At 39.9% G+C, this 15,863-nt stretch overlaps 1 protein-coding gene across 4 annotated transcripts in view; it reads left to right on the top strand.

The window, feature by feature from the left end:
• The window catches only part of TCF12 (transcription factor 12), a 321,390-nt gene that overhangs the window by 287,428 nt on the left and 18,099 nt on the right, over positions 1–15,863 (top strand). For 2 of the 4 annotated variants that reach the window (XM_056130728.1, XM_056130731.1), the window contains exons 14-16: positions 5,060–5,133; positions 6,061–6,132; positions 6,865–7,071. In XM_056130728.1, the coding sequence (XP_055986703.1) occupies positions 5,060–5,133; positions 6,061–6,132; positions 6,865–7,071 (353 nt within the window). The remainder of the gene's footprint in view (positions 1–5,059; positions 5,134–6,060; positions 6,133–6,864; positions 7,072–15,863) is intronic. The other 2 variants (XM_056130730.1, XM_056130729.1) reach the window with 1 other exon arrangement.

Genomic DNA, 15,863 nt, shown 5'->3' with positions numbered 1-15,863 from the left:
AAGCTTCTGAGATGCCAGTATTGGATAAGGATGCTTTGGGGGGGGGGGGGGGGGCGTTCTTCTGTGAGTACATCTAGATATACACAGGGCTTACTCCTAGCTCTGTGCTCAGGGATCACTCTTGGTGGTGTTGGGGGGGAACTTACGTGGTACTGGGGATAGACCTGGGGTTTGCTGTGTTTGCAAAGCAAGTACATTAACCCAATGTACTCTCTCGCTCGCTCACTCTCTCGCTCTCTCTCTCTCTGGCTCTCTCTGGCTCTGTATCAGAATACTTTTTTTTTTTTTTTGAATCACCTTGGGAAAGGTTACAAAGCTTTCAGGTTTAGGTCTCAGTCATGCAAATATCAAACACATTTCCCTTTACCAATGCTTTTTTTTTTACCATGAAGAACCCCAATAAAACCCCACCCCCCACCCCTCCCAGTCCCTGTGGGGCAGATGAATTCTAGTTAACACTCTATCTGCTTTGATTAGATTCATTGTTTCAATAAAAGATTCACCACTATTATTTAGAGTTTACCCCCCCCCCAATCAGACATGCTGAAAAAGCATTGTGACGTGATTTGTTTTCTACAGTTGGGTTCAAGAATTAAATGTTGGTTTTGGATTTCTGCTATTTTACTTATTGACCCTGGAAGTATTTATACTGAAAGTTAGATAGTTAAGAAATTCGTTTCTGTGCTCTGGAGTCGTGGCCGTGCTGGAGAGCCGCTAGTGGGGGGCAACTGGTGGCCTCGGTAGGGCGTGAAGGGCGGACCGAAATGCCCCCTTCCCATGAGGTTTTAGTCGCCCCCACTCCCCCGGCTCATACCTGCTGTCCACAAGGCTCCCATGCGGCCGCCATCTTTCTTTCCAGAGAGGAGAAGGCGACTGGGGCAACACCCTTTCCCCTCCGGACAGACATGATGGCCTGGATTAACGCATAGTCCTTTCACTTTTCTGCTCCAAGCTGCCGGGTTCTGCATTAAGTCCCTGTGCTTCTGGGGCTGTGCCCGTGCTGGAGAGCCGCTCGCGGGGGGCAACTGGTGACCTCGGTAGGGCGTGAAGGACGGACCAGAACACCCCCCTTCCCATGAGATTTTAGTCGCCCCCACACCCCCGGCTCATACCTGCTGTCCACAAGGCTCCCATGTGGCCGCCACCTTTCTTTCCAGAGGGAGGCGGGCGGAAGGGACCAACACACTTTCCCCTCCGGGCAGACATGATGGCCTGGATTAACGCATAGTCCTTTCACTTTTCTGCTCCAAGCTGCTGGATTCTGCATTAAGTCCTTGTGCTTCTGGGGCTGTGGCCGTGCTGGAGAGCCGTTCGTGGGGGGCAACTGGTGACCTCGGTAGGGCGTGAAGGACGGACCGGAACGCCCCCCTTCCCATGAGGTTTTAGTCGCTCCCGCTCCCCCGGCTCATGCCAGTATCAGAATACTTTTGACTGAAAGAAAATGATTTTGTCTTGATCTGCTCAAAGAATAGGAAGGATTGGTTGTCTTGTATAAGTAACAAAAAGTCCATAGCATGGCACATTAATGGACAGTTGTGGGGGTTTTTGTTTTGTTTTTGTTTTTAATTTTTGTTTTTGTTTTTGTTTTTGTTTGGGGGCTGCACCTGGTGGTATTCAGACCCTACTTCAGACTCTGCACTCAGGGATCACTCCTGGTGGGCTCAAGAGACAACTGGAGTGTCTGATGGAATCCTGGCCTGCCGCATGCAAGGCAAATGCCTTACCCACTGTACAGTCACTCTGCCACCCAACCATGTTTCTATATTGTGGCAGTAGTCGAAGGTTCCCAATGTTGACATCATAGTATTCAACAGAAAACAGTGCCATCTTTTCCTCATTTCAAGAATCTTTTAAGAAGTCTCATCAGCATTTTCCCTTCTAAATATTGCATGTATTCATATCAAATTGGGACCACGTGTTTATCTTAGATGCCAGGATACATTCCAAGAGCTAAGAATAGAATGTTTCTTTCCTTGGTGCACACCAAGAAGTAGACTGTTTCTTTCCTTGGATGGACCCTCCTTCTCAGAATAAAATCAGGGCTATGGAAGCAAGGTAAAGAGAATGAAGGGTAAAGGTCTCTGACAGCATTGGGGTAAAAATAAGAACATTCATTGTCTGACAGTGTGCCTCATTTTAAGGCAGTTATTTCAGAAAGATTTTGAGTTGAGAAAATAATAAACATGAGAGTAAAACCACCAGAGTTTACTCTAAACAGGAATGCTCACAGTAGATTTTGTGGAAGGAGTAGGATCTTTAAAAGAAAGAATAAGAGCTTCGTGGATAAAAGGGAAAAGTATAAAAAGTTGCATGTGACCTGTTCAATGGCATTGAGCGACTAATCATGAACTCTTCATATGTGGGATGTAAAACGCTAAGGTAAGGTAGCAAGACTGACTGAGACCAGATTGTGGAATGCAAAGCATCATGCTTAAGAATTATCCGAACTTAGATCTGAAGGATATCATCTTAAGTAAATTAAATCAGAAAAAAATAGAAATACTGTGGTATATATATTTTTTTTTTAAAAAAAGGAATAATAAGGCAGTCAAATAGATGATGGCCAATGAAACAAAACCCTCAGACTCTGCTATGGGCTGAAGTTGCCAGGAGCAGTAGAGGGGTCTTGCCACTTCTGTGGTGGCTAGTCACAGTCACATTCTGTTCCTGAAGCCTAAATCGTAACACTCTTGTAAACCATGTTTCCTCTGTAATTTAAAAAAATACATACCAGCCAGCTTTTCCCCAGCAGGGAGTCCTAAAAAGTGCTGAGCATGGGATGAGATCACAGAGGCAAACTAGCGGCATGATAAGAAAATGCACAGTGGGAGGGTGGAGCCATAGTAATAAGCATTTGCTGTAAGGCATTTGCTTAGCACACAGCTGACCCAGGTTCGGTCCCCAGTATCCCATGTGGTCACCTGAGTGCAGAGCCAGGAGTAACCCTTGAGCATCACCAAGTGTGACCCAAAAAAAACAACAACAACAAAAATTGCACAGTGAATGTTTGCAATAGTTGCTTGATTCTTCGACCACACAAAATGTTGGTACCTATTCTCTTAAGCTTATTAACCAGATTTATAAGGTTTACTTACTAAGTTTCACTCAGAGTGAAAGCAAGCAGAAATGTAAACACGGAAAGCCTTTCCAAATTTCTAGCCAAATTTTGTCACCCAGCAGGCTGATTTCTATAAATTTGAATAAGAGCGGACTTCTCAGGGGTATTGGTAGAAAATCCAGGAATGACAATTACAGAAAATGTTTCCTATATAAATGGTTGAAAGCTTTCACCTACCTAATGGGACAAGTATAAACCTTACCAGCTGCCCAGTGATGGAGAAGAAAGGGTGGAAATAACCTAATTGGAAAAGCATTGGGGTTTTCATTCCTTGCACTTCTGTTCTCTCACATTTTGTAATAATAATACAGATCATGTAAAATAGTTGCCAGTATGATTCCAAATGTAATCTATGTATTTTGTTTATACACTGATGTTACAGATAGATAAAGCTGCAAATCTGTCTTGTTTCAGAGGTATGCTAGCATTTTGGTCTGTGTTCATAATTTACATTCTGTTCTCCCGCCACAAAGATCTTATTCCTGGGACTGGAGAGTCATCTCCGAGTGTTAGAGCACTTGCTTTGCGTGCAGGAACTCCTAGTTTGATCCCTAGCATCTACATAGTCTCCCAAACATCACTTCAGAAGTGGGACCACAAAAGTAACCAAAAAGAGGGCATCACTAAGCCAAAATGCAGAATTCTAAATATTATTTTTCTTTCATTGACTTGATGATAATTCTGCTATGGGGGGTGGGTAGGTGGGGGGCTGTACATCCCATAATCAAAAAAAACTAGAGTTTTATAAAATGAGTCATTCCACATATTTTTCATGATTGATTAAATGGCCTTGTAAGGCACAAATGATACTTAATATTCAGCGGGTAGGGCGTTTGCCTTGCATAGAGCCAACATGGCCGACCTGAGTTCAATTCCTCCGCCCCTCTCGGAGAGCCCGGCAAGCTACCAAGAGTATCTCGCCCGCACGGCAAAGCCTGGCAAGCTCCCCGTGACATATTTGATATGCCAAACACAGTAACAACAAGTCTCACAATTTGTTGTGAGATGTTACTGGTGCCTGCTCGAGCAAATCGATGAACAATGGGAGGACAGTGCTACAGTGCTACAGTATGGTAATGTTTAATTACTATTTAAATACTATTCATAAATAACGACTAGTGCTGAGATAGTGGTGGTCAAATAAATTGTGCGTCAGATTACTATTGTTATTAATGTCATCTTAATAGCATTATCTTTAGAACTATGTCAGAAATGGGGAATAGAATTTATGTGTGTTTCAGGAACATTTTCTCAAGGTATGTCTACATGTGGACAGAAGTCAGGAGAATTATACGAACATGAAAGTGGTTGCTTTCTCTGTTACCTGTCCTGTTGTTTCCGTAGCGAAAAGGATTTATTTTTATAGGGGCACTACGGGGGGAGGTCCAGGACCACAGGTGTTGAAGCCCCCAGCGCTTAAGGGACCAGGCAGTACAGAGACCAGAGTCAGGCCTCATTCTCTGCTCCCCTTCCTGAGCCATCTCCCCAACCCTGTCGAAGATTTTTTTTTTCTTTTGGGAGTTCTGGGGAATGAATCCTGAGTTTCATGTGTGCAAGTAAAATATAAGTTTACTGGGTCACATTCCTGGACCTAAAAAGATTTTTCCCATTAGGCTGTAGAGATAGGACATGGATTAAGGTGCTTGCCTTGCACATGGCTGACCTGAGTTCATTCTCCACCCGAGCACTTTGGGGAGTGATCCCTGAGTGAAGAGCCAGGAGAAAGCCCCGAACACCGCAGGGTGTGGCCCAGACAAAACAGAATATGAGTAAATAAAAAATAAACTGACATTCTTCGTCTTAGCTGAAAGCCTTATAAATATATATATACTTATGAAATATATATATTTCACATAAAATATATGTATTGATTTACCCTTCAGAACATTAATAAGATCTCTGAATTAAGGTATGTGGGTGCTTTTGGATTTTGTTTTACAGGTACCAGTCAGTGGCCCAGACCTAGCGGGCAAGCTCCTTCATCCCCCAGCTATGAAAACTCACTCCACTCCCTGGTAAGAAAGCTGTTCAGAACATACAGATCACCATAGCTGATAAGTTTGGAGTTGGGCATTTTATAGTTTGAATTTTGTTGTTGTTGTTTTAGTAAGTCTTGCATAACAGTGCGAAAAAACACTAGGATAGTATTACACAGAAATTTTTGGAAACATGTGGCCTGACGTAGTTTACAAGATGCATTGGGTGTGGCGATAGCCATATGTTCCTTTCCACATCAGGCTTCTAGTCTCAGAACAGCTGGTATCAAAATAGTGGTATGGGATTTTGTTTCTTTCAAGTCTAAGGCTAATATATTTGTTTATATATAAGATAAAATGTAAACACAAGCAAATAAAACCAAAAAACTTACTGATACTAGACATACTTTATTATATCTTGATTTAAATGTAAGCTGTAGTATCAGTTCTTTGTTGTGAAGTGTTACTTTCTAGGCTTTCTAATAAAAAAAATGTGTGGTGCAACTTGAACAAACAAAAATTTTTTTCTAACAAATAAGGAAATAGAATAAAGGAGTCTTTCTAGTGTTAAATGCTATTGATTTTCTATGGTTGTCACAGAATCAAAAAGTACTGTAAAAACGAAATCGGATGATCTGATGAAATGCTGTCATGCTTATTACTCAGTAAATTCAGGTTGCAAGTAGGAAAAAGTTCTTTTTCTGTGACTAACAGAACATTTTGAATTAAAGTTTTCTTCTCACGTTTTGCAAGCAAATATAAGCAACTGTGTGCTGTCCATGCTAACCCCGTGACTGTGCTGTTGTTAAGCCCCAGCCTTCTTGGACCTTAATACAACCAGATCCCCCTGGTCTCTGCACTAACTTTACTAACATATTTGCTGACATGCACGTCAGCTATTCCTCATCTCTTTTGGAGTTAATCTTAACCTGTGCTTTGCCTCCTGTTCTGTCTTGACTTTGCCAGAAAAATCGAGTTGAGCAGCAACTTCACGAGCATTTGCAAGATGCAATGTCCTTCTTAAAGGATGTCTGTGAGGTACTATTTCTTTTAGATGGTGCCTTTTTGTGTTTCAATCAATTATACTTTCTATTATCCTTTTAAAATCATTAAGCCTGTACAGACTCCAAAGTCTTATCAGTGACCATTTCAGTTTTTATAGCCTTATGTAAGAATAGACTTTTCTCTTCTGTTGTTGAGAATGACTGTCTTTTAAAAGCTTTGCTGGCATGTGCTTTTGATTTTTAAAAATCTAATATGTTTGTGTGTAAGGTTTATGTATATCCACAGACAAAAATACCGTTACCGCAATTCTGTGAAAGAGCATATCTGTATGTTTTCACCTTTTCAGATAGGTAGATGTGCTTTATTTATTTAAAACATAGTTGCATCTTAAGCTTGGTGGATTTGGGCACCCCTTCCCTAAATTACCATCATGTTAAAAATAAGTGTTATAGTACAGGTTATCTTTTTATTAACTGTAATTGAGTAATGAACACAGTAGAGTGCTCATCTTTCTAGAAACTGAAAAGAAATAACCTTGGTTGGTTGGTAGATCAATTTTATAAAACAGTGATTATATTTGAATCTTTGTTGGTTTACCGTAGTCTGCACATATCCTTTACTGATTCTTAGGGCAGGTTGTTGCATTTGAAGATAGCTTGATAGTGCTCTTCACTTCCATATATCCCCAGATAGGCAAGAGCAGTTGAAATGATTGAATTTAACAGATGCCAGCAGTGACCCGTATCTTTTTTTCAATTCTTGCAGCAGTCTCGAATGGAAGACCGTTTAGACAGATTGGATGATGCTATCCATGTGCTGCGGAACCATGCTGTGGGACCTTCCACCAGTTTGCCTACTGGTCACAGTGATATACACAGTTTATTGGGACCATCCCATAATGCATCAATTGGAAGCCTCAATTCAAACTATGGCGGATCAGGCCTTGTTACAAGCAGTCGGTCTGCCTCTATGGTAAGATAGTGTTGTCATTTTGGGGGGAAGAGGAAGATGAGGAAGGGGTGTTGAGGGCATACTTAAGCCTAGGACTTCTGGGTCTTCAAAAGGTTCAGGGATCCCACTCATAGCAGTGATTGGGGAACCATATGGGACACTGCAATTTGAACTGCAGGTCAGTCATGGGCAAGGCAAACACCCTACTCAACTGCACTATCACTCCAGCCCCATTATTCGATATGCCAAACACAGTAGCAACAAAGTCTCCAATGGAGACGTTACTGGGCCCGCTCGAGCAAATCGACGATCAACGGGAGGGCCTTTACCTTTAAAGGAAGGTGGAAAAGCCTTTAAGAATGTCCTTCAGAGTCTAGGATGGCTTAAAGAACTGGAGTCCTTATTTTCCATTCAGGAGGTCTGAGTTTGGCTCTGGTACCTCATGGTCGTCCAAGTACTGCCAGGAGCAGCCCTTGAGCACCACTGGGTGTGACCCAAAAACACAACAGAAAAAGAATGTCTGTTACTCTCTCAGGCATGTCATTGACCAAGGATTGGTCTTTAAAAACCTGCTTAAAATGATCAAGTACAAAAAGCAGAAACTCACCATACAGGTCATTCCAGCTTAAACTTTGGAGTTTTGCCAGGTGTACTATAGTTGCAGAACAGTTTTGTCTTCAAGTAGCAGATAGGAATATAGCATATACCAAAGACAGTAAAACAAAATTCTTTAAAGTATAGGCTGAATTTCAAGAGTTCTATTCTAGAAAAGTTTTTGGAACTAGCCAGACTATACAGTCTAGATTAAAGTTTTATGCCCAGAAGAAAAAAACATTAGGGTTTAAGAATGGCTGTGATAATAAAAGGAAACAATTCCAGATTAATCCCCAAAGATAATAAAATAACTCAGTTCATTTTTTTTAAAGAGGTAGTTCTAAAATAAAAAAATAAAGAGGCAATTCTGCAGAAGGAAAAAAGTAAAATATAAAATTTTGTAGTATTGCATATCAAAAATCTTATATTGACTGTCTTGCATTATTTTTTATCCAAATTATCTTTTAAAGGAATGAAGCTCTTTTTAACTACCACTTTTTAAATACCATTATTTAACTGATGCCATGTGTTTGCATATTTATGGCATGGGTTTTAAGATTCATTGCATGCGGTGCTACGTATTCTCCTAAGAAACAGACTGATAGCTGTAAGCCATGTGATCAAGGCTAAAACACCTATCATCAAAATAATTAGGTGCCCCAAATGCTGAAGGCTTCATTCTGTAACATTGGATTGGTTCCAGATTTTCTCATTCTCACGTTAGCTAGCTGTATTCATTTTGGAGCCACTGAAGTAAGCATCAGACCAGGCTTCCCCGTCTCTCAAGAACAGTGTTGTCAGTATGTGGGGGACAGGAGATGCCTGCATAGCTTAATAACTACTTTTGTTTTATATGTTAGAACATCTTGAAATTTAAATTTAATTTTTTTTCTGTTGGTAGGCCAATAAATGTGAAAACATAAATTACTAAATTTATAAAAACAGAAGGAAGCTTTTTCACAGCTAGTAATAAAATTTTCATTGTGTAAGATAGTATTTGTTGCAAGTAAGATGTAAAATATCAAATTATTTTTGAAATATTCTTATTTAGAATATAAAGTCAATGTATTAGTGAAATACAGTAGTTTTATTTAGATAAATGTCAGAGGAAAGAGAGAAATGGGTTTAAGAGAAAACACAGGCTTCTCCAGAAAGCAAAAACCAAGAGTATACATCTCAGGTCAAGATCTGGGCCAATCTCCAGGGTGGAAAAATGCACTTTTCTTATAGTCTACTCCCATGTCTGTGTCAAATGCAACTTTTCCATTCTTTTTCCTCAATTCGCAATTGTTTTGTTATTATTGTAATGGTGGTGGTGGTGGTGGTGGTGGTGGTGGTGGTGGTGGTTGGGTGGGGAGTGTGAGGTGCCATGGGCCACTTCCGGAAGTGTCCAGGCTACTCCTGGCCATGTGCTCAGTCTGTCAATGTTCAGGCAGCCTTGTGGTATCAGGGATCAAATCAGGGTCAGCTTTGTGCAAGGCATCTTAGTCTTGTACCTTCTCTCTGTCCTATTTGTTTTGAATTTTTTTTTTATTACTGTTTCTGTTTCAGTTTATGTTCTTGTAACCCTCATTAGAATACAATAGAATTGGTGAAAATCTAAAGCCATTGTCTGTTCTGTCCACCCCATCTAGATACTATCTCTAGCAGAGATAGATTTCTTCCAGGCTTACCCCCAAAATATAGATATTAAGTGACAAAACCTGACACTGTCAAATAAGCCAGTGTTCATCTCCCACCCCTCCAGAATGAGCTTCCTGGCTGTGAATCCTCAGCTCCCTGTATGAGCTGAAAAATCAAAGGATGGAATGAAATGAAGGTTCCAGGGGATCGGGAATATAACCCCAGTCTTCGAGGACATGCCTCTCATGTGCAGGGCCCTAGGTTCAGTCCTAGTCCATTGCACTCCATGGCACCCAGTGCACTGCCATCTGTACACCCTACCCTTAAAATTCTCAGTCAGCAAGGGACTTAAGGCCAATTTCCAGTCTACTAATAGGAAGATTATCCCTGGGGACTCCAATCTGTGTTAGAGGACCCTTCTCAGTCCTGCCCAGAGTTCCTGAGGCCAGGGTCACCACACCTGAGGGGGAAGCAGCTCTTCCTTCCTGGATGGTATGTAATTTGGGGAGCATGTTGATACAGATACTGCCATCCGACTCTGTAAGAGCGGATTTCCTGATTTAATTACCCGTCCTGACTCCATGTACTATTTCTCCCCAAGACCATCCAAAAGTAAAATGGCCCTGTTTGATAGTTTTTTTTTGGTTCTGGGAACACTCAATTACCATTAGTGCATGTGGGAAACTATTTTAAGAATTACCAAACTCAAAAAGCAGCCTACCAAGTAAGAACATTAGACGTTGGTATATAGTGGGGGAAATCTATATTCTAACCAGTCATGTGGGACCAGAGAGATAGTGCAGCAGAAGGGGTACTTGCCTTCTACTGGCTGACCTGGTTTCGATCCCTGACATGCCGCTTCTCCCCTGAGCATTGCCAAGTGTAGCCCAAAAACCAAAAAACATACCAACAAGTCATGACTGGAAAAATGACACAATGTAATCTTTTTGTTTTTGTTTGGTTGGTTTGGGGGGCACACCTGGTGGTGCTCAGGCTTACTCCTGGCTCTGCACTCAAAGATCACTCCTTGAGGGGCCAGGGGACCATATGGGGTGCCAGGGAATGAACCCAAGTTGGCCACATGCAAGCTAAGCACCTTACCCACAGTGTTAACGCTCTAGCCTCTACTCTCTTTTACTTTCTGAAAACAATCACTTATACTATTTTTCTAATCTTGTTTAAGTTTCTGGCAGTTTATATACTTTCCTCTTTGTTAATATGTTAATATTTGTTTCGTCTCCTATAAATACAGGTTACATAGCAAAAATATAACTAATAAGCATAGAAATAACAGTGGATTCTGCATCACTATGTAGGATTTGTAAGGTCAATGTCTTTCAAAAATACTTAAATTTAAATTACTTATTTCCTGCAGAAAAACTAATAAACTTAAATACAATTTCAAGAATTCCTCAGAACAATGATAGAGTACTCTAATATAATTTTGTGCTACTAAGCACTATTGTGGGTCAACATCTTAATTGCAGACATAAAAACTATGATGATACTGCTTTTTTCCATGACAATTTAGGTGAGTTGTCAGCAACTTTTTCAGTAAAAAGCCAGTTAATATTTTCAGCTTTGCAGGCTGTACGGTCTTTGTCATAGCTACTTATTTCTGATGAGCTATCCCATGAAAGCAGCCAGGGACATTATGGAAAGTTATTTTTATGGCTGAGTCCGATGAAACTTCATAAAGATGAGCTTTGTTTTGTTATTATTGTTGTTGTTTTAAACAAAAGAAAATAAAATAAAACAAAATAAAAAGAAGCAGATTTGGTGAGTTCATTTAGAAAACAAATTAGGGCTGGAGAAGTAGTACAGGGGTTAGTAAGTTGCCTTGCTCACAGTCAGCTCATCCCAGCACCAACTATGGTCCTCCTGCTCCCTAAACCCTAAGCACAGTCAGGTGTGATCCCCAAGAATACCCCAAAAAAGCAAAGACGAATAAACCCAGAAAATACTTAACTTTCCCAGTGCAGACAACAAAGGTTAGCAATTTTTTTTTTGCCCTTGGAGACTACTATGACATTCTTCTAATTTTGTTTTAATGAGTACTTGAATGAAGAGTTTTTGAAGTAGTTGAAATGTTTCAAGAGGAGTTAGAGATAATGTCAGGATAAAAGTGGCACAGAAAACTAAACTTCCGCCCTGGATAGCTATCAAAATTAAATTTGACATATGGGCAAGAGAACCAAAATAATGTCCTCGATTACAGAATTTTCTCCCCTGCCACTAAGTAATCCACAGCTGAAAGTAGGTTCATCATGTTTGATGGATGCAGTAATTGTCTGGTGTTTGGATTCTGTTATTGTTGTTCTAGAAAAAATTAGTTTTATGTTTTACACCAGAGAGACCACCTGCCAAAAATATGTGTGAATAAGGATCAGTATCAAAAGACTTGATTCCTTCTTTTTTTTTTTTTTTAATTTTGGACCTTCTCAAGAGTGTCCAAGGGGTCCAAAGGCCACCTCCAGCCATACTCAGCCAGATAGGCCAGTGCTCAGTTGGCAGTGCTGGGAGCTATTCCTTGGACTCGCTGCTCTGGCGGGGCGCATTGCACCTGGAGGGGTTTGAGGGAGCATAGTGCAGTGCTGGGGGTTGAACCAGGGCTGTCCTATGCAAGGCAAGCCTGTTCACCAGTGTACTACTTCTCCTGCACTGTTAGTATTTTTTATTTCTTCCCATTTGCTTAATGTAAATACTAGAGTCAGACATAGTCAGAAACTCTTATTTAGGATATAACTAATATATCATTTACAGTTCAAAATACAGGGTCCAGAGAGGTAGGACAGCAGGTAAGTGCCTTGCACTCAGCTGAGCCAGGTCTGAAGGTCCCTGGCACCACCTGTGGATCCTTAAGCACTTCTGGTTACGGCCCGCCCCCAACCCCTCCAAATAATTGTTTCAGTTTATTCAGTGTAGGAACAAATTCTTGGAATAAACTGGTGACAAGTAAAATACTGATATAAGTGGGACACTGAAAAGGAATATAACTTTTAAATTCATTGCAAAGAGTTTTTAGCAGTGTTAAAGTTATTCTACCTCACATCTGTTTCTAGATACAGTATCTAAAATGCCAGGCCCATTGAGTTTACTTCATGACAGCACATGTGTCACACAGAGTACTCAGTTATTTTACAGATAGGAATTTCAGCTTTGAAATCACACTAAGATTAGAAACTTTTTGTGTTAATGAAAACTTGATGCTAATGTTTCGAAGTTCTTAATTTTTTGATATAGAATAAAATCCCATCCACGAGGTTTTTAGATTTCATTTGTACAAGTTCTGAGAAAACTTAATTCCTGCATTTCTCAGGGTGCTTGTCTTGCACATGTCTGACCTAGGTTTGATCCCTGGAACCCCATGTAGCCCCCAACCCCGCCAGGAGTAACCACAGAGCCAGGAAGAAGCCCTGAGCATGGCTGATGTGGCCCTCAACAAATCTAAGGGAGAAATTACTGCTTAGGGTTCTGTTATTGAAGCTCTTTGGAGATCTCTTTGGATATGCTTATAACTGGAACAAAATAATATTAGATTGTAAATGAGAGAGCTGCTTGACACAGTCACGTGGCAGGGGTGTAGTTCAGATGGGGGGCACGTGTCCGAGACCCTGGGATTGATCCCAGATTCCTGCCAGGTATGGCTCTGGGGGACCCTATGTATCACTGGGTTTGCCTGCGTGCCCACCATCACCCCCCACAAAATAACAATAATGAAGTATATAAACCTTGTCTTTCCTAGGTCCTAAACCATTTAGAGAAATTATGCTTTAGTTCTGAAACACTTAAGATTGTTACCGGCAAGAGTTAATAGTTTCATTCAAAATTCGCACTTTGTTGCTTATCAAATAAACTTGTTTATTTAACCTTTAATTTTAAAGTTAACCTTTAAAGTTAACTTTAAAGTTCATCTTAACCTTTTTTTCAGTTCTTAATTGTATCAGTTTAAGTTTGATACTAATAAATTTTATTGTTGTGGATATACTATAGAAATTATTTGCTTAGCTTTTATCTGAATGCAAGGAGTTTATTTTTAACTTCATTTTACTTTGTGTAATCTAAACGGTAGGCTTTTTACATTTTTTAACTTTTTACATTTTTTACATTTTTTAACTTTTTACATTTTTTAACTTTTTTAAAAGTTAACTCAGAACAAATTATGCTTTAAAGATTGGTGCCATTTTTATATTCAGAGATGTTTGAAATAACATTCTTAAAACTTGAAAAATATGCAGGTTATATATTGGAGGAAATGTAATTGAAAAGAAACCATACATAACAAATGACATTACACCAAGTTTCTAGCATAAAGTCCTTCTTCAGAAAAAACAAAATACACATAGTGCTGTAGGTTAGTACTAATTTATATCATGAATAGCACAAACTAAACAAATTATTGGTATAGAATTTTGAATCAGAAAGGAATTCACACAAAGTACTTTTTTAGTCTGTTCCTTAATTTATACAACCTTATTCATCATCTAATTAGATTTAACATTTTTCTGTTGTGGATGCCAAATTCAAGGAAAACAACTCCCTTGTTGCATGTTCCCACACAAGTGAGGCCCTGCACGGATTGTGAATGCGCGCAAGGAGTCTGATGGGCCTTGGTTCTGATGCCACTCTCCACAGTCATGGAAATGCGAGCCTGCAGGCCCAGGGACTTGCCTGCCCCATCCCCTCCCTCCCCTGCAGAAGCAGCCCGTCAGCTGTATGCTAATGAGGCGGACTGTTAAGCTGTTCCTATCTGACAGGCACACACTCTGCAGTCAGACAAAGGGTTGTTTATACACCTGTTGTGTGTGTGCACAGAGCCTTTGAATGAGCAGCGTTAGACTAAAGGAAGAGGATGGGAGCTGGAGTAAGCGAGGCATAGGCAAGAGAGTGGTAAGAGCTGTGAAAGTCAAATTCTCCAGAATATATCCACTATATTCTATTACAATAGAAAAGTTCCTGCTAATTTCACTAACTGGAAAAACTCCAGACTCTTAAGGTTAATTTACTTTTTTCTTTTGGAAACCAGTTATATAGTTGTGAGAAATTGCTTAGTTTATAGTATTTAATAAAGAAAAACCTTCTCAGGGTCAGAGAGATAGTACTGGGGTTAAAGCGTCATATGGTATCGAGTGTCATTAAGGTGTCATAAGTGTCACCTGAGCACTAGCAGGAATGAGCCAGTCCACAGAGCACTGTCCCCAGAGGACCACCAGGGCTGACCCAAAAACCCCCACCACTCTTCCTCCCCCCCAATAAAAAGAAAGAAAAGAATTTTTCTCAGACATTTATTTTCCAAAACAAATTGAACAAAGTTCCTTGTCTGCCAAACTTTCATCAGAAAGGGTTTGCTCAAACATTTTTATTACTTGAGATTCAGAAAATTTAAATATCAATAATAATAAAATTTAAGAAAATTAGGACTTAGTTTGTTAACGCTCAAAAGTATTGTTTTACATAGCCTTAAAATGAGTTTTGTGTGTATAATATATAGTAGGAATACATATTCACTTTTTTTTTTAATAATATTAGAAGCTCATGCTGCTAGGAGCAGAATTAGCAACTGTCACCAAAAACTAAGAAGTAGTAAGTCCAAAATATTACAAGAAATATTACAAGAAATCTTGGCTTTTCCTTTATAGTGTCTTTAACCAGTCACAATTTAGCTGTGTTTTTTTTTTTAGACTAGTTCTAGATTCAAGAATTTGTAGCTCTGTTATATTTATGCCATATCTGTTTTTATAAAATGGAATTTTTGGACTGACATTTTCCTTAATTCAATTAAATGTGTTCATAGTCAGCAATAAAACACCGTGTGTGTCAAGAATAAACATGATGGGATTTTATGGAGGCAGATCATCATGAAAGTTTTGAATTTTTCTCTCTTGTATGTGATTTTGTATGCCAAAGCATAAACATTAATACTGGTTTTTTTGTTGTTGTTGTTGGGGGTGGGAGGTGGAAGGGGCATACCTGGCTATGCTCAGGCCTGGTTCCTGACTGCACTCAGGAATCACTCCTGCCAGTGTGGTGTCAGGGACCAAACTGAGGTCCTCTGCATGCAAGGCAAGTTCCTTACCAGCAGTATTATCTCTTTAGCCCCAACATTGATGCTATTGAAAATTTTAAAATATTGAAAATGTTTTCTCTTGAATGTAGGTTTTACATCTTTTTTACTTTTTAGGCTTGGTTATTAGATTTGTTACTTTTCAAAAAAGTTGCCGGAGAACTAATAAAATTTTTTTTTAAAAAAGAGTCTTTTGCAAACCACAACACCCAAAAGGAGAGAGAACAGAGGGTAATGCCCTGCCACAGAGGCAGGGTGGGATGGTAGGTATGGGGGGGTGGGAGGGATACTGGGATTTGTGGTGGTGGGAAATGAGCACTGGTGGAGGGGTGGGTATTCTAAATAAATAAATAAATAAATAAAAGTTGTGGGAGAGGCAGACTGCCTTAGGGAAGCTATCAGAGTTGAAAAAGAGAATCAAGGTCGGCCATTGTTCCTTTGAGATGACTGTCCTGGGGCAGGACAGATTATACAAAAACAGTTAGGCACTCTTCTTACCATGGTCGACCCTAATTTGATCTCCAGCATCATT

Source organism: Sorex fumeus, unplaced genomic scaffold, assembly GCF_029834395.1.
Source record: "Sorex fumeus unplaced genomic scaffold, SorFum_2.1 ptg000081l, whole genome shotgun sequence".
Classification (NCBI taxonomy): Eukaryota; Metazoa; Chordata; class Mammalia; order Eulipotyphla; family Soricidae; genus Sorex; species Sorex fumeus.
Note: the sequence above shows the minus strand (reverse complement) of the source record. Positions and strands in the feature narration are given on the sequence as shown.